Raw genomic sequence first — 18,668 nt, 5'->3', positions numbered from 1 at the left:
ACCCGCCTAAAGGTTATCTATTAACCACATGACAAGCACGGTTTATTTAAATTATTAATCATAGCAAAAAAAAGATCATACTTTGTCAAACTGATGTTATCTGGAAGCACAATCTGAGCTACTCTGTGTGCCTGAAGCTCTCATCTTTGTGTTTCCATCTTTTACACCGGACAATTACCGAACTTGCTTTTGGTCTTTGAAGAATCTCCACCTCCTTTAAAGACATAACAGGGAAACAAAGCCAATTAGGGACTTTCATTTCCACTAATGTTTAGCCGGATTCCTTAAATCCTTTATATTTTTTGACATGTTATCCATTTTTAAGCTTGGCCTTCCCAGTGAGTGGATATTCTTTCTGCCGTGCCCATTCATACAATCATAACAGCACAAAACGTGCCCAGCAACTCTTCGGGAGACAAGAGGGACTGTAGGTGCTGAATAGAGCAAAAACTAAACTGCTGGAAGAGTTCAGGAAGTTGGGCAATTGTCTCTGAGGCAAGGGGATGATCGATGTTTTAGGTGGAGACCCTGCATCAGGATTTTTTGATAGAAGTGGGCAGTGAAGGATTGGGACAATCTCAGGTTGGAGACAATCTGATGTGATAAGATCTGTAACAATTCAACAGACAGTGGCCTGGTGTCCGTTGGTGGTGTCATGGTCCAGTGGGGGAGTGCCGAGAGCTGCCATCTGACCTCTGTAAGGTAGTCAGTACGTCAGACCGCAATGCACAGCCCTAGTCTGCTGCTTTGACGATGAGTTGAGATTTGTGAAAATTGCACAGAATCCTCGTGCAGGGTCTTGCCCTGACCACCCCATTGCTGCCACAGATGCTGCTCGACCAATAGTTTGTTTTAACTCATCAAGACTGCTCCTTCAAAGAACAATCAGTTAATTCCATCCATTGCTGCCTCCCCACATCCACACATTTGTCTGCTGCAAGATTTATCTCTCTCCTTTGCGAAGGCTTCCTTTGAAACTGTTCCTACCAGTCCATTACGCTGTGTGTTCCAAATACCAACCATTAGTTCCATTAAAAAACCTGCTCCTGCATGTTGCCTCTGGCTCATTAACCAGTCACCTTGGGTCTAGTGCCCAAGTTTCAGACACTGAAAGAAAGATTAGTCAATTAAATAAAATGCTGGAAACACTCCGCAGCCTCTGTGGAAGGCAAAACAGAGGTATTGTTTTAGATCACAAAATAATTTTTTAAAATTAATCAAAATTAATTATATTTAGAATAAAAATTATCAACAAAACAAGATCTGTGCAAAACTTTTATCACCATTTTCAGAGGCTACACATATATAATATTGTGATGTTAACAAATATTTTACTTGGCACCCTTGCCATTCATGTGGCCCCCTGGGGTGATCACAGTACCATACAGCATGGAAACAGGCCATTCGGCCCAACACATCCACACTAATAAATGGGACCCATCCATATTGACCTGCTGTCCAGCACTTGCTATCCAGGGTATCAATTTTCAAACATAAAATTATAGAAAAGCATTGTGACGGTGCGGATCTTTTAAATATTTGATGCATTTTTGGAAATGATCAATTTCTTATCTTTTATAGAAGTGTGTAGATTTTTGCAGGTTTTGGCCCAGAACTATGTGCATTGTTGTTGTTTGAATAGCACATGTGGTATGAGCTGTAGACCATTGGTTCCCACTGCAATCGGAGCCTTATGTCAGCATCTTAGGTCTTTAGAGAAGGTGCAGAGTCTAGCACAGTGCTCGCACTGAAAGAATGGAGAAATGCACTAATCAGCAGTCTGCTAGTTCATGCATTTGTGGGTATTTCCGGTATTGGACAGTGAAGAAGAATATATAGAAGTACAGCAGCATCTTGAACAACTGGACCAAGGAATGGCAGGTGGGGTTTAATTCAGATAAATACAAAGTATTGTCTTTGTGTTTAATGTTTTTGATTTACCATGCATCAATTATAAGAGACATGCAGTAAGTTGCATCAACCACTATACCCGGCCATCTGACCTCTCAAAGACTGATGAGGTCCATCAGTTAACAAAGACTTTGAATTCAATCTGAACATCAATCTCTAATAGAGTTTCCCACAGTAACTCCTCATTGTCCAATGTCTGCTATGTTTTTGCCATCATTTTACCAACAAATCTTTAGCAGCAAGTCTCCCAGATTGGGAATTGCATGTTTTTGGTTGGAGATGTACGTGTGTGGGCTGGATTGGTGACCAGTCACTGCGCTAGCAAGTAGGTGTGTGTTGTGATGGATGGAAACCACTGCGACACCATGCATGCATCTTTTTGTCGTCTGCAGTTTGATTAGTTACCGAGAGTTGATTGTTCCCCACATCCTGTCGTCTGTCATACTAACAGGAAGACAAAAAAAAATTTCAAGCAGAGGAAGAAGTGTGACGAATGGAAGGCGAACAGGTTTGTCTCATCGAGATGTTGATGAATGTGTAAAAGTTTGCTGGGTGCAGCGAGGCAGCTCTGGGACCAGTGGACATCCAATTCTGCTGCAGCAAGTTCTTCCATTGCCTCGGTTTTAAATGTAGAGTAAATAGGCAGCCTGGTCTGATCAGAACTCCGTGCGTAGGCATGCCTGTGGTTTCCTACCACCTACCAAGAACCTGCCAGCAGTCTCTCTTCGAACAGTCAATACCATTTGAAAAGGAAACACTCTAACGGCTACGGTGAATTTGGCTCGCAATACTCAGGACTCTCCGACAGACTTTACTCATCTTTACTCCACCTTTGGTGCTATTTCTGCTAACATTCATGGTACATGAGGTAAGTTCTCCTTTCGGGCACAATCTCGTGTAAACACAAACAATTCATGCAGAACAATGTTGTTGGTGCATCACTTCGATGATTACACCACATGATTCCATCTGCATGTCAGAAAGCAAATGTTGCCTGCGATACAGGCGTGGGTGGCAGTAGGCTGCAGGTGTTGGAGGAAGACAGTAGGGATGTCTACATCTTTAGCAGCTGGAGGGGTCAGAGTAGTGTGGGTGATGGAGGGGTCGGTGTAGTGGTGTAGTCGCTATAGGGGTCAGTATTCTGTCTGTTGCATGGATCAGTGTACTGTAGTGGATGGACTAAGCTGGAGAGGTCAGTGTTCTGTTTGTTGGAGGAGTCAGTGTTTGATGGTAGATGGATGAAAGGACAATGCTGGAGGGGTGAGTGCACTGTAGTAGATGGAGTGGGCCCTGTCACACATCGTTTGGCATCAGCTGGTACACAGCCCATCTACTCTCCACTTGGACTGGGTTTGAGCCAAGCCCTTCCCCACAGGAAAAGCTCCATGTAAACGAGTCCGTACCATCAGTTCCCAAGGTGTTCGCTTACAAGCACATCACTACCCTAATTTGGTCATACTGAGGATTTGATTTTGTCAGCGTAGGTGTGTCTCGGGAGTGACCTAATTAATGTGTTCAAAATGATTGAAGTTGAGGTTGTAGAAAGTACAAGGGAGTGTTTTGTCAAATTCAAGCCACCTGTTTATGGATTGTGTCTAAAAGTATTGCTTCAAATGAAGGGGGCAGGGATGTAGAGAACTCTTCTGCAGAAGGGTACTCCAGGGGGTTGGTTTGTGGAGTCTCCACAGCAGTCGGTGTAAAGGGTAGGACGTGACAAGGAACTGGCCTCAGTCCAACGAGATTTCCAGCGACCTGCTGGGACAGAGATCCATGGCAACAAAAGTTGACAAGCGCAGAATAGGGCAATGTCATGTTGAGGACGAACAATAAACGCAAAGAAATCATACCATGATTGTCAAAATCTAAAACCTTAAATATAGACCACAGGGTTATTAGGGGGAGATATGCTGGGAGAGTTTTTTTTTAGTTTAGAGATAGTGCATGGAAACAGGCCCTTTGCTCACTGAGTCCACACAGGCCATTGATCACCCATTCACCCCAGTTCTATGTTATCCCACTTATCCCACAATGTTTAGAAACCAATTAACCTACAAACCTGCACATCTTTGCGATGTGGGAGGAAATGGGAGTACCCGGAGGAACTCCACACAGCACTCAAGGGCAGGATCGAACCGTGGTCTGTGGCGCTGTGAGGCAACAGCACTACCTGCTGTGTCGCTGTGTGTTCTAGACCTCTGATGCTTCTTCTGCTTTCCTTTTCATTTGGAAATCACTGGGAAGGCTGCAACTCGACTGGACAGATGAGGTGGTCAAGATGCAGATTCCACATGATTCTCCGTGCTTAATGTGCGCTCAGCCTCTCTGCAGCAAGACCACGTTGCAGCAAGGACAACAGCCTGAAATTTGCTGTTATTCCTCAATTAGTATTTCACCTCTGTATTTACCGAGGAGAAAGACAGTAGGACTGAGGAACTTGGGGCAGTCAATGGAAGTGTCTTGAGAGCAGTCAGTGTTACCATTGAAGAAGTACTAAAGGCACTATTGTGCATGAAGATCAGGGCCTGATCAAATATATCCAAGCACATTGTGGGAAGCTAGAGAAGAAATTGCAGGAGCCCTGGTTGAAATTTACGAGTTGTCCTTAAATACAGGAGAGGTATTGGAAGACTGGAGGGTGGCAAATGTTGTGCCTCTTTTAAAGAAGGGCTGCAGGGAAAATGCTGGGAACTATGGGCTGGTGAGACATTAGACAATAGGTGCAGTACCCCGTTCCTGCCTTTTCCCCATATCCCCTGACCGCAATCTTTAAGAGCCCTATCCAGCTCTCTCTTGAAAGCATCCAGAGAACCTGCCTCCACCGCCCTCTGAGGCAGAGATTTCTCATAACCCTCTGTGAGAAAAATTGTTTCCTCGTCTCCGTTCTAAATGACTTACCCCTTATTCCTAAACTGTGGCCCTAAACTGGACTCCCCCAACATTGGGAACATGTTTCCTGCCTCCAGCGTGTCCAAACCCTTAACAATCTTATATGTTTCAATAAGATCTCCTCTCATCCTTCTAATCTCCAGAGTGTACAAGCCCAGCTGCTTCATTCTCTCAGCATATGACAGTCCCGCCATCCCGGGAATTAACCTTGTAAACTTATGCTGCACTCCCTCAATAGCAAGAATGTCCTTCCTCAAATGAGGGGACCAAATCTGCACACAATACTCGAGGTGTGGTCTCACTAGGGCTCTGTACAACTGCAGAAGGACCTCTTTGCTCCTATACTCGACTCCTCTTGTTATAAAGGCCAACATGCCATTTGCTTTCTTCATTGCCTGCTGTACCTGCATGCTTACTTTCATAGACTGATGAACAAAGACCCCCAGATCACACTGTACTTCCCCTTTTCCCAACTTGATGCCATATAGATAGTAATCTGCCTTCCTGTTTTTGCTACCAATGTGGATAACCTCACATTTCTCCACATTAAACGTCATCTGCCATGCATCCGCCCACTCCCCCAACCTGCCCAAGTCACCCTGCATTCACATAGCATCCTCCTCACAGTTCACACTGCCACCCAGCTTTGTGTCATCTGGAAATTTGCTAATGTTACTTTTGAATCACTTCATCCAAATCATTGATGTATAGTGTAAATAGCTGTGGTCCCAGCGCCGAGACTTGCGGTACCCCACTAGTCACTGCCTGCCATTCTGAAAGGGACCCGTTAATCCCCACTCTCTGTTTCCAGTCTGCCAACCAATTTTCTATCCATGTCAGCACTCCACCCCCAATACCACGTGCCCTAATTTTGCCCACTAATCTCCTATGTGGGACCTTATCAAATGCTTTCTGAAAGTCCAGGTACACTACATCCACTGGCTCTCCCTTGCCCATTTTCCTAGTTACATCTTCAAAAAATTCCAGAAGATTATGTCAAGCATGATTTCCCCTTCGCAAATCCAGCTTAAGCTTAACATCTGTAGTTGGAAAGTTACTAGAGAGTATTCTGAGGGATAGGTTTAACAGGCATTTGGATGGGCAAGGGCTGATTAGGAATAGTCAGCATGGTTTTGTACGTGGGAAAGTTAGATTGCATAGGATCGAAGGAGGGATAGCTGAATGGATAACAAATTGGCTTCGTGGAAGGAAGCAGAGGGTGATGGTGGGAGGTTGCTTCTCGGACTGGAGGCCTGTGACTAGTGATGTGCCTCAGGGTTTGGTGCTGGGCCCATTACTGTTTGTCATCTACATCAATGATTTGGAGGAGACCATGCAGGGCTAGATTAGCAAGTTTGCTGATGATACAAAAGTGGGTGGTTTTGCAGATAGTGAAGATGGTTGTGAAAGATTGCAGTAGGATCTTGATTGATTGTCCAGATGGGCTGCGGAATGGTTGATGAAATTTAATACAGAGAAATGCGAAGTTTTGCATTTTGGGGCGTCTAACAAGGGCAGGACTTGCACAGTAAATGGTAGGCCTCTGGGGAGTGTTGTAGAGCAGAGGGATCTAGGAGTACAGGTGCATGGTTCCTTGAAGATAACTTCTTCACACAAAGGGTGATGGGTGCATGGAACAAGCTGCCAAAGGTAGTAGTTGAGGCTGGGATTATCTCATAATTTAAGAAAGTTAGACAGGTACATGGATAGGACAAGTTTGTAGGGGTATGGACCAAGCACAGGCAGGTGGGACTAGTGTAGCCGGGACATGTTGGCCGGCATGGGCAAGTTGGGCCGAAGAGCCTGTTTCCAAACGGTATCACTCTATGACTATATACTTTGAGGTGTCCTCACTGTATGAAAGGTGCAACCTCCATGTTTTTCATTGGGTAGCAGAAGCTCTGAACCTAACCTGTGCCATGCCTAATGGAGTGCTCAGGATATTTAGTGCAATGCTCTAGGGACCAAAGATAATTTGAGTGAACGGGAGGAGACGGAGGTCATTTTATATTCTACATTAACAATTTAGAGACAGGCCGGTGCAGAAATGGAGGGATTGCTGATCTGATTGCAGATATCCTACGTAGAGTGCGTCTGCAAGGCCCTGAAACAGCACGCATGTGGTTTCAAGGTTTCCGGGCACAGAGCATTAATTAGAGACTCGTTCATGACCCCAAATGTGTGCAGTGTTTAATACAAACCATTTTAGTAATGTTTAAATATTTAGAGCCAATGAAATTCAGTCAGTGATTCCAAAAGAAGTTTGAATGTATCAACGTTTTAAGAGTATTATTTGTTTGCCTGAGAACGTCTGCAGTTTTGTGTTGGTGCAGATTTATAACTTCTGCTTAATGTCTTTGAGATGTACGGGTTTGGAAATAAGGGAAGGGCAATAAGGGAAATAAGTCAAGGTGGCACAGCTTCAGTGACCCATATTTGATCCTGACCTCTGGTGCCATTTGTGTGAGGTTTGCATATTCATCCGGTCCTCACCTGGGTTTTCACTAAGGGTTTCTCCCAATTGCCAAAGACTTCTAATTTATAGGTTAATTGTTTGCTTCAAGCTGCCCCTAAGGCAGGTGGATGGAAAAATAATCGGTGGGATACCAATGGGTGTGAGAGGGATTGGTATAGATTGTGTGCTTATCAGCACAGATGGGCTGAATGGCCTGTTGCCACATTCCATGACGCTATGCCTTCCTATTTGAATCCCCCTATCAGATTTCCACATCGCCAACAGTGCAAAAAGACAATCACGCAGTAACTAATAATCCTCCATGTGATCGTGATCCATCCTTGTTCTTCCTGAGTTCCTTAACCCAATTGGCCAAATCATTTTTTCCTGAGGTCTCTGATAGAAACATATAAAATTATGAGAGGAATATATACAGTAGTAAACATTTACAGACAGAGCATTTTTTCCCCAGGGTGGAAATGTCAAAATTAAAGGTCATTGCTTAAGATGAGGGGGGAGGGGGCAAACTCTAAAGGACTTATGCAGGTTAAATTTTTTATACAGAAAGTGGTGGGTGCTTGCAACAAGCTGCCAAGGATGGTGTTGGAGGTCGATGCGATTGTGGCATTTAAGAGGCTTTTGGATGTGCAGTGAATGGAGGGATATGGTTCATGCGCAGGCAAAGGAGATTATTTTAATTTGGCATCATGTTCAGCACATACATTGTTAGCTGAAGGGCCTTTACTTTCCTTCAATGTGTTCCGTGATCTAAATGGTGGAAGAAATGAAAGGGAAATAATGGATGTGGTGCATTTGGAACTGTAGAGATTAACTGCCTTCGATAAAGTGCCATGTAAGAGATTAGAGCATAGAATATTGGGGCAAGTGTGTAGATGATTGCATGCCAAAGAACTCAATCTGAGGGTTCCCCATCTGGAAATCATGGCTGAACCAAGAGGTCCACTCCCTAGGGAAGTTCCAGTCTGGTGATCCTGATATGCTCAGCGAACCCAGGTATGATCTTGGCAAAGCCACCAGGGACACCAAGAGACAACTCCAGACCAAGTTAGAGTTCCAGACCAACCACACAGACACCTGTCGATTGTGGCAAGGCTTGCATGCTATGACAGTCTACAGTCAGATACAATAAGTGGCAATAATGCAAGGACAGCTTCTTCCCCACTGTTATCAGTCTCCCGAACCAACCTAGGGTTAGCGTTGACTTTTTGTGTGCTATGGATGAATTTCCGATCTGCCAATTTACTATGTTGTAGCAATTACACTTTTTTATCTGCACTTTCTCAGTAACTGCAACACGATACTCTGCACACTGTTTCTTTTCTCCTTTGCACTGCCCGATGTACTCATGTATGGTATGATTTGACTGGATTGTTGGCCTGTATAACAAGAGGAATCAAATATAGGAGCATAGAGGTCCTTCTGCAGTTGTACAGAGCCCTAGTGAGACCACACCTCGAGTATTGTGTGCAGTTTTGGTCCCCTAATTTGAGGAAGGACATTCTTGCTATTGAGGGAGTGCAGCGTAGGTTTACAAGGTTAATTCCCGGGATGGCGGGACTGTCATATGCTGAGAGAATGGAGCAGCTGGGCTTGTGCACTCTGGAGTTTAGAAGGATGAGAGGGTATCTCATTGAAACATATAAGATTGTTAAAGGTTTGGACACGCTAGAGGCAGGAAACATGTTCCCAATGTTGGGGGAGTCCAGAACCAGGGGCCACAGTTTAAGAATAAGGAGTAAGCCATTTTGAACGAACACGAGGAAACAATTTTTCTCACAGAGAGTTGGGAGTCTGTGGAATTCTCTGCCTCAGAGAGCGGTGGAGGCAGGTTCTCTGGATGCTTTCAAGAGAGAGCTAGGTAGGGCTCTTAAAAATAGTGGAGTCAGGGGATATGGGGAGAAGGCAGGAATGGGGTACTGATTGGGGATGGTCAGCCATGATCACATTGAATGGCGGTGCTGACTCGAAGGGCCGAATGGCCTACTCCTGCACCTATTGTCTATTGCCTATTGGATTGCATGCAAACAAGGTTTCTCGCTGTATCTCGGTACACTTGACAATAATAAACCAACACCAATATACTGGCATAGATTGAGGATTAGTTAACCTTTGGTAAACACAGAATAGGGACTAAGGGGTGTTTTGTGTTGGGAGGCTGTGACGAGTGGGTGCCGCAGGGATCAATGCTGGGGTGCAGCTGTTCACCAACAAGACGAGGGGCCAAGTGTAATATATTCAGTTTCTTGACAACACCACACAGGATGGCTGTGTGTGTTAGGAGATGGATGCAGGGAAGCTTCAGGTGAATATCGGTAGGTTTAAAGAATGGGTGGGAACATCGAGGATGGAACAGTGGTATACCTGCCAAACTGTGAGAGTCATAGAGTTTATAAAGCACGGAAACAGGCCCTTCGGCCCAACTCGTCCAGGCCAATCAAGATGTCCCATTTGCCTGCATTTGGTCCCTATGCCCGTAAATATTTCCTATCCATGTACCTGTCCAAGTGTCTTTAAAATGCTGTTACAGCACCTGCCTCAACTACCTCCTCTGGCAGCTCACTACCTTCTGAGTGAAAACGTTGCCCCCTAGGTTCCACTAGGTCCCACTCTCAGCTTAAACTATGTTCTCTGGTTCTTGATTCTCCTACTCTGGGTAAAAGACTATGTGCATTCACCTTGTCTAGTTCCCTCATGATCTTATACGCCTCGAAAAGATCACCACTTAGCCTCTAGGGAATTAAGTCACAGCCTCCCAAACCATTCTCTACAGATCCGGCCCTCAAGTGCTGGCAACATCTATGTAAATCATCATTGCACTCTTTCCAGCTTATTGATTGAAAGATATTGGTGTTAAGGGGATCTGATGTCCTTGTACATGCATCAATGAAAGTTGACATGCAGATACAGCAAGCATAGGAAGGCAAACAACATGCTGGCCTTTATTGCGGGAGGGGTGCAAGATGACCACTGAGGTCAGATACTGTAGGTTACTTGAGTGACCATTCCTAAAGGATTGTGTATTGTTGTCGTCACCTTATCTGAGGAATGAGAGAATACAAAACTGAAACAGAGTTCTTAAAGGGTCCATGTGGACGGAAGTGTAGACAACGTAACTGTGGGAGTCCGAGAATCGGCAGAAATTGGAAAAGGATCAATCCCCCTCATGTCATTGCGGCAGGGAGAATCAATTCCTGGCCAGTTCTGAGGATGCAGAGCCCAGGAATCACAGAATGTTAATGTGCAGTTTCAGCGAACAATCTCAAGACAATCTGTGTGTTGGCCCTTATTGCAAAAAGGGATTGAATACACGAGCAGAGACAATCACACACTGCAGGAAGAACTCAGTGAATCAGGCAGCCTCTGTGGAAGGAAGGCCACTTGGCCTGCTGAGTCCTCCAGCACTTTGTGATTCATTTAAGATTAGTTCAGTTTAGTTTATTGGCACGTGTACCAAGGTACCGTGAAAAGCTTTTGTTGCGTGCTAACCAGTCAGCGGAAAGACTATATATGATTACTATTGTATAGTCTCTGGGTAACTACATGAAAGCATCCACACTACAGATTTATGATGAAGTGAATAACATTTAGTGCAAGATAAATGTCCAGTAAAGTCCACTTAAAATTAGTCTGAGGGTCTCCCGTGAGGTAGATGGTAGCTCAGGGATGCTCTCTAGTTGTTGATAGGATGATCCAGTTGCCGGATGACAGCTGGTAAGAAACTGTCCCTGAAACTGGAGGTGTGTGTTTTCACACTTCTGTACCTTTCGCCTTATGGGAGCGGGGAGGTGACCGGAGTGAGATTCGTCCTTGATTATGATGGTTCCAGCATCCGAGGTTCCTTGTGTCACAGCAGAGACATCTTGCTCCAATTGTACAGTGCTCTGGTGAGACCATGGCTTGAATCTTGAGCAAAGGTGTGCCCCCCCCCCCCCCCCCCCCAACACAAGGACCGAAGGGCTTGTAATGGAGGGAATGTAGTGAGGATTGATTCTTGAGACAGACAAGCTTTTTTAGTATTAGGCAGAATAAAGCCCTCATACTCTTGAGTTTAAAAGAATGTTTTTAACATTTATGATTGTTGAATTTAAAAGAAGAGTTTGGGTAAAGTAAAGTAAAATCAAGGTGATGAGTGATGTGATTGGTATTTATTCATTACGAGGGTTACGCCGGTCACATCATGAAGAGGCTTCCTGCCTCTCAACTCCTGCACACCGTAGGTGTTGCTCAGCACTGTCTGAGAAGCTGAGGAGATCTCCCCAATAACCTGACAATCAGTTCATAACCAATATCACTAAAGAGAAGACACAAGGAATTTCAGATGCTGGAATCTTTAGCAAAACACCAAGAGTTGGAGGAACTTAGATGGTCAGGCAGTGTCCGCGGAGGGATTGGACAGACAAGGTTTTGGGTTAATCTGAAGAAGGGTCCAGATCCGACATGTCTCCTGTGCATTCCCTCCATAGATGCTGTCTGACTTTGTGTTTTGCTCACTAAAAAGAACATTGGGTCTTGCAGTGCACAACTGGCTTTTTGTTGCAAGTGATGTATAAATGTACAGAATGCTAGTAGAATTTAGCAGGCTAGGCAAGGAAAGGAAAACAGTTAATATTTCAACGTGATACAAAGTTCTGGATTCTTAATGAATTGCTTTGCTTTGGCCCCTCTGACAGTTATCGAAGAAGAGATGAAGGCTTGATGTGGAAGAAAATCATACAAATTACCCTGAAGTGACATGGTTTTGTGCATTGAATTAAAACCTGGCATTGTCTTGCAGCAGCATGGAGAAAGGGTGAGCTGAATGGCAGCGGTGGACAATGCGGTGCAGATTGTAACGTCAAGTGATTCCCGGATGGTCTGTGTTGGAGCTGGTGCCAGGGAAGGGTCAACATTGTCCAAATCAGAAGCAGCAGCACGAAGGTTGACCGATGACGTTGCACGACATTGGAAGAAGCCATCTGCATATCCCCAAGCCGCAGCCTATGTGACACGATGGAAGGTATGTCTGATGTCAAGTTCACTGTAGTAACACTGACCATCAAACCCACATGGTACACTACCCAACGGAGAATATCTGCCATCTTAACCGGAACACAATGTGCAAGAGTAACTCAGCGGGTCCGGCAGCATCTCTGGAGGACATGGATAGGCGACATTTCCGGTCGACACTGCTCTTCAGACTTCTCCAGAAACGTTGCCGGGAACCGCTAAGTTACTGCTGCACTTTGTGTTTTACGCAGGATTCCAGCATTTGCAGTTCCTTGTGTCTGAATCTGAATCTGAATCTGCCATCTTGCCCATCTCTCTCCAGTCCCTCAACAATGTGGTTGATTTTACATGTGCTTTGAAATAGCCCAATAAAGCCACAGTTGTACCAGACGACATTGGTCTTCACCACACCGACTGTGGCATCGAGGTTGCCCGTCAACCCGGCAGGTGCCCGTCACTCCAGGAGTTAGGTTTGGGCAGTACATGTTGCCCTGGCCTGCAATATGTACAATCCCACAAAATCATTGTAAAATATGCTCCCTACTTCATGTCCTCAAAAACCCAGCGACCTCCCAGTGGTAACTGAATAGCAGAGGCGAGAGTTGATGTTAACGAGAACACATTTCCATCTGTACAAAGGCTTACCACATCCTCAGGCTTCACAGAGCCTTTGCAGCCATTGCGTTTCAGAAATGTGGTTACTGGTTTTAAGGCAAGCAGCAAGGGAGATGACTTGCACACTGCGAGATGCAAACAGCAGTAAGGGGGTGAGGGCAGTGGGAAATGTTGGCTGAGACACTGGGAGAATTTTAACCCCTTTCCAATAATGTTACAGGATGCATCTGAACCAATGCACTGCAGCAACCAGAGGAATTGGTGGTACTGTAAATCACACTGAAATACTGTAGAGTTCAAGTCAAGGAAAGCCACTATCAAGCTATACATGGCTCTGGTCAGACCACATCTTGAATGCATTGTTTGATAAACCAAGAGACATTCTAGTGCAAGAGGGAGCCGTAACCTGATCACCAGACTCGTTGTCTGAATTGTGTGGAAAGTCTTGGGGACTGGTGTATCAATTAACAAAAGGAGCAGAATAAGTCAGTTGATAATATAAATGTGTTATTCAGTGCAGGTGGTGACTGTAGGTTGGAGAGGTAGGAAAGGAAGAATCATAGGTGAAAACAGTAAAAGACAATTGGTGATACAAGGAACTGCAGATGTTTGAATCTTGAACAGAACACAAAGTGCTGGAGGAGGGAGCTCAGCGTCCGTGGAGGGAATGGATAGGCAACATTTCACATTGGGACCCTTTACCAGACTGGTAATTGTTGGTAATTATTAGGAATTGTTTATGGGAAGATTGAGCAATGTGTGGTGAATCCCCCATGTACTGGGCAATGGAGGAAAAGCCCTGGGCAACTGTGAATGAGTTGACTCATGGTACACTGCTGGGACACTAGGATCTCATCTAGTTACCGTATAGGGGTAATGAATTGTGATCATATTGATGGACTTCACTTTAATGCCACTCCAGAATCGCAGCACCTCTGGTACCCGTGACCCGCTCAGTTCTGGACAGAGGTGCACTATTCTCGAGTGTGTGGAGTCAGTCGTGAGAGGAGAGAGGGATGCCCACTGAGGAAGCTGACAGTTTGAGCAAGCATTAGCTGGAAATGAACACTGATGCAAACTGAGAGACCAGACCTGTCTGAATTCAGTCCTTTGTGGTTTTGAGTGCTCAGATCTGACTGTCCCTGTCTGTGCGTCCTGACACCTACTGTAGTCTAGTATTGGATGTCATGCCATGACTCGCCCTGTGCTCTGTGGCTGGCAGGCATTAAAGTGAAACTCCTATTATAGTCACTGAGTCCTGGTGTGTGATGTCATGAGATACATGGAGGCACAAGAAACGTCACCTGTCAGAGTCTGAAGAAGGGTTCTGACCCGAAGCATTGCCTGTCTTTCCCTCCCCAGATGCTGCCAGACCTGCTGCGTTCCTCCAGCACTTTGTGTTTTGATCCCATTAGAGACATGATTCCAGCTATGGTTGTTCGATCCACTCCTTTCCCTGCAATCTCCTCCTGCCTACCGCACTCCTGGATCTCAGTGCGGCACTCTCTGTCCCCCGATACGAGCCGGAATTAATTGTTGGACTATCGGTGGCTGTACTGGGCCCTCACCCCTCCTCGCCTGCTGCCTCTCTCTTCACAATGTTCTTCACACCTACATCGTCACCAAGCCTTTGGCCATCACTCCAATATCCTTATGTGGCTTGGGGGGGCCACAGTTGGTGTGATAACGCCTCTTTGAAAGACCTTTGGCTGTTTTGCTATGTTAAGGTGTTCTGGTAACACAAATGGTTGTAGTTAATCTTGTTGAACTTTATATGGAGTATGGAAGGTGAATCTGGATTTTCAATCCCAGTTGTACCTTGTCTGCCTTCCAGGTATTTGGATCAACAGGTATCGGAAGCACCTGGTTAAATCCATCAGTGGGCCCTTTCTGGAGACGATAATTCGCTACATGAAGAGGCAGGATCTGATGAGCACTGAAGAAGTCAATCAGATTCAGGAACTGACCGCCCCATCAGACAAGGCAAAGGCCGTGATCGATGTCCTCGCTGGGAAAGGAAGCACAGCCTCTGAGTCCTTGCAGACCTTCATAGAGACCACTAACTCACAGCTCTATCTTTTAATTACATTCTACGGTGAGATGTTTACATTTCATGTGAACTGTTTACTCCCTTTTCCTGAGACCTCCTGGGGCCTCAGGGCTCAGTCTGACGACGGGTGTCAACCCGAAACATCACCTATTCCTTTTCTCCAGAGATGGTATCTGACCCCTCTGAGTTACTGCAGCTTTTTGTGTCTTCTGTGAAAGGAGATCTCAGGCTCACCCCCCCTCCCAGAAGCAGAGCAAAGCTGGTTGCCGCTCTTCCTTTCCTCCTTTATCTTCTCCTCTGCTCCTTCCTCCTAACTGCCTACCCAGCCTAATCAGTCAGTCAGATCTGATCAGTCAGTTCAGTCAACAAAAGGTTTTCACTGTACGTCGGTACACGTGACAATAAACTAAACTGAACAGATCTGCAACCAACCAACCACCCACCCTCCACAAGCTGGGGTTAATTGGACTGCAGTATAAATCACTGGCAGAAAGAACGAACCAGCATGCTTGTGATTGTCACTGGCGTTGGTTTTTAAAAAGAGCTTGGCCTCTCAAGCCTGTTCCACCATTTAGTCTGACTTCTGCACCAAATCCCCATAGTCCTCAATCTCTCAAAAATACTGTATATCTTGCCTCATCTTTACATATATCTATTGAGCTAGGATCCAGCGCTCTCCGGGACAGAGTTCTAGAGGTTTATCACCTCTGCAGGAAGAAATCCCTACGTAACTGGAGACGCAAGGATCAGCAGATGCTGGAATCCTGAGCCAAACACAAGTGGTGGAGGAACAGTGGATCAGGCAGCACCTGTGGAGAGAATGGACAGGCGACTTTGCAGGTCGGGAAATAGATATGCAATGTTTCAGGCTGGGAATATCGGACCTGTAACGTCACCTGTCCATTTTCTTCACAGATTTTACCGGACCTGCTGAATTAGTCCAGCATTCTGCGTTTTTCTTGCATCTCAGTTTTGTTCCACCAGTCCCTTACCTTGAAACTATACTTTCTTATTTTCTTGTGTTGTTCAATCCACAGTGTATGGAACTGATGCACAAAAATGCCCTGAACTGTATTGTGCACCCTGTACCTTTCTCTTTGCTCTGCCTATTGTACTTGAGTTTGACTTGATTGTATTTAATGTATAGCATTATCTGATCTGTTTGGATAGCGTGCAAAACAAAATGTTTCACTGTACCGCAATACATGTGACAATAAAAAACCTGAACCTCATCTCAATCTCTTTTGTTCTTGTTTAAAGAGCCAATGATACAGAAGCACATGGAGGTCCTGCACAGCAGGTTTGCAAGTGGGAATGAAATCACGGCCCTGTGTGCAAAGACGTCCCTGGACCGACTGACAAACCTGCTGCTGATCGACGGGCTGACGGACATCCAACAGAAGGAGCATGATGTCATGCAGATAGAGGCCATCAGGGGTATGAGTAGCAGCTCAAGGCACACGCCTCTGGACCGGCTCTTTCTCCCCTTGTCGAAAGTCAGCATCCCCCCGCGGATTTCGGTGACTGTTGGAGTGGCTGGGATTGGTAAGAGTACGTTGGTAAAGATCCTGGTGTACAAGTGGTTGAAGGGAGAGTTGTACAGAGACGTCACCTTCATATTCCCCTTCATGTTCCGAGAGCTCAACATCTTTGAAAGGATATCAGCGGAAAAGTTGGTCAAGTTGACCTTTCCCCACATTGCCGAAACAAACCATATCCTGAACGGGTCGGCAAAGGTGGTGCTGGTCTTCGATGGGCTGGACGAGTTCAGGTATCCACTGGAGTTCTCAAACTCCCAGATCTGCACTGACCCAAAGAAAGACATCCAAATTGACAACCTGATCACCAACATAATACGGGGCAACATCTTCTCCCAGGCAACGGTCTGGATCACCTCGCGTCCTAGCGCAGCCAGCCAGATCCCAGCCGGTCTCGTGGACAGAATGACGGAACTCAGGGGATTCGAGGAAGGTGAGATGAAAGACTTCTTGGGGACAGTCTTTGAAGAGAAGTCCATCGCCACGCGGGTCTTTTCGCACATAAAGGCCCATAAGTCACTCAACATCATGTGCTCCGTGCCTTCCTTCTCTCTGATGATTGGCCTCTCCCTCGCATACTACCTCAGAAGCAACATTGATGGTCACAAGGCTGGCAACTTCCCACAGACTATGACGGAAATCTACACCTATTTCTTCAAAATGATTCTCAATGGGGATTGGCAGGAAAAGGAGCAGGAGCCACTGAAGATTGAACAAGCCTTCAGCAACAACAAGAAACTGATTTCTAACCTGAGCAGGCTGGCATTTTATGGGTTAATCAAACGCAAGTTTGTTTTCTATGAGCAGGACATGAAGGCCTATGGCATTGACCTCTCATCACTACAGGGAAGCTTGTGCACTAAGATCTTTGCCAAGGATGAGTCCAATATCTGTACAGTTTACTATTTTATACACAACACCTTGCAGGAGTACCTGGCCGCCACCTACTATTACACAGCTGCCAAAAGGGCCATCTTTGACCTCTTCACTGAGAGCACTATGTCTTGGCCCAAGATCGGCTTCCACAATCACTTTAAGAACGCGGTGAGCAAGTCGCTGCAGTCCGAGGACGGTCACCTAGACATCTTTGTGCGCTTCCTCTCGGGCCTCCTCTCACCGGAGGTGAACAGGTTGCTGCAGGGCCTGCTCCTCACCAAGGACGAGCACCACAGCTACCGCACCCAGGCGGCGCATCACCTGCAAGGCTGCCTCAACACCGACTATGTCATCTCCTCCAGGACCGTCAACATCATGCACTGCCTGCACGAGCTGCGGCACACCGACATCGCCAAAGGGGTGGCGGACGCGCTGCGGGCCGGCAACCTGGCCGGGAAACTCACGCCCGTCAACTGCTCGGCTCTCGCCTACCTCCTGCAGGTCTCTGAGGAGTGCATGGAGGAGACCAACCTCTCCAACTGCCTCAGCTATAACATCTTCAAGAGCTTGCTCCCCCGCCTCCTCTACTGCCACAACCTCAGGTACAGGCTTTTAAACAGAGAGTGGTGGGGGCCTGGAAAATGCTGCCCAGTGGTGGTGGAGGCAGATGCAATACTGACGTTTAACAGGCTTATGAATAGGCACATGGATATGCATGTACTGATCTGCGTTATATGTAGAAACAAGGAACTGCAGATGCTGGTATATACAAAAGGACACAAAGTCTGAAGAAGGGTCCCATCCCAAAACGCCACTATCCATGTTCTCCAGAGATGCTGCCTAACTTGATGAGTTACTCCAGCACCTCTCTGCTCTGAGTAACTGGAGAAACAGACTGCTGCACTGTCAGGGGTACTGTACAGAGGGATTGCTGCACTGCCTGAAGTAATCCCTTCTGCTTATGCGTGGTCCCTCCATTCCCTGCATATCCATCTGCCTATCTAAAAACCTATTCAACACCACTATCATATCTGCCTCTGCCTCCACCAACACCTTTGGCAGTGCATTCCAGGCACCCAACACCCTCTGTGTAAGAAAACTTGCCCTGCAATCTCCTTTAAACGTTTCCCTTTTTCCTTGCACTCTAGTCTTTGATATTTCCACCTTGGGAAAAAGGTTGTGACTGTCTACCATATCAATGGGGCTTATAATTGTATATCCTTCTATCATGTCTCCACACAGCCTCTGATGCTCCAGAGAAAACAATCCAAGTTTATTCAACTTCTCCTTATACTGTAGCTTATACCCTCTAATCCAGGCTGCATTCCAG

The 18,668-nt window shown here is 46.0% G+C and overlaps 1 protein-coding gene across 3 annotated transcripts in view; it reads left to right on the top strand.

The window, feature by feature from the left end:
- Positions 1-2,332: 2,332 nt before the first annotated feature.
- Positions 2,333-18,668, top strand: part of nlrc3 (NLR family, CARD domain containing 3) — a 32,945-nt gene continuing 16,609 nt past the window's right edge. Inside the window, exons 1-4 of one of the 3 annotated variants that reach the window (XM_055651468.1) lie at positions 2,333-2,779; positions 12,051-12,269; positions 14,709-14,969; positions 16,185-17,940. In XM_055651468.1, coding sequence (XP_055507443.1) covers positions 12,263-12,269; positions 14,709-14,969; positions 16,185-17,940 — 2,024 coding nt within the window. In that variant the 5' untranslated portion in view covers positions 2,333-2,779; positions 12,051-12,262. Of the gene's footprint in view, positions 2,780-11,501; positions 12,270-14,708; positions 14,970-16,184; positions 17,941-18,668 lie in introns of those variants that run through there. The other 2 variants (XM_055651465.1, XM_055651467.1) reach the window with 2 other exon arrangements.

This window comes from Leucoraja erinacea, chromosome 20, assembly GCF_028641065.1.
Source record: "Leucoraja erinacea ecotype New England chromosome 20, Leri_hhj_1, whole genome shotgun sequence".
In the NCBI taxonomy this organism is placed as follows: Eukaryota; Metazoa; Chordata; class Chondrichthyes; order Rajiformes; family Rajidae; genus Leucoraja; species Leucoraja erinaceus.
This window is presented reverse-complemented; position numbering and strand designations above follow the sequence as displayed.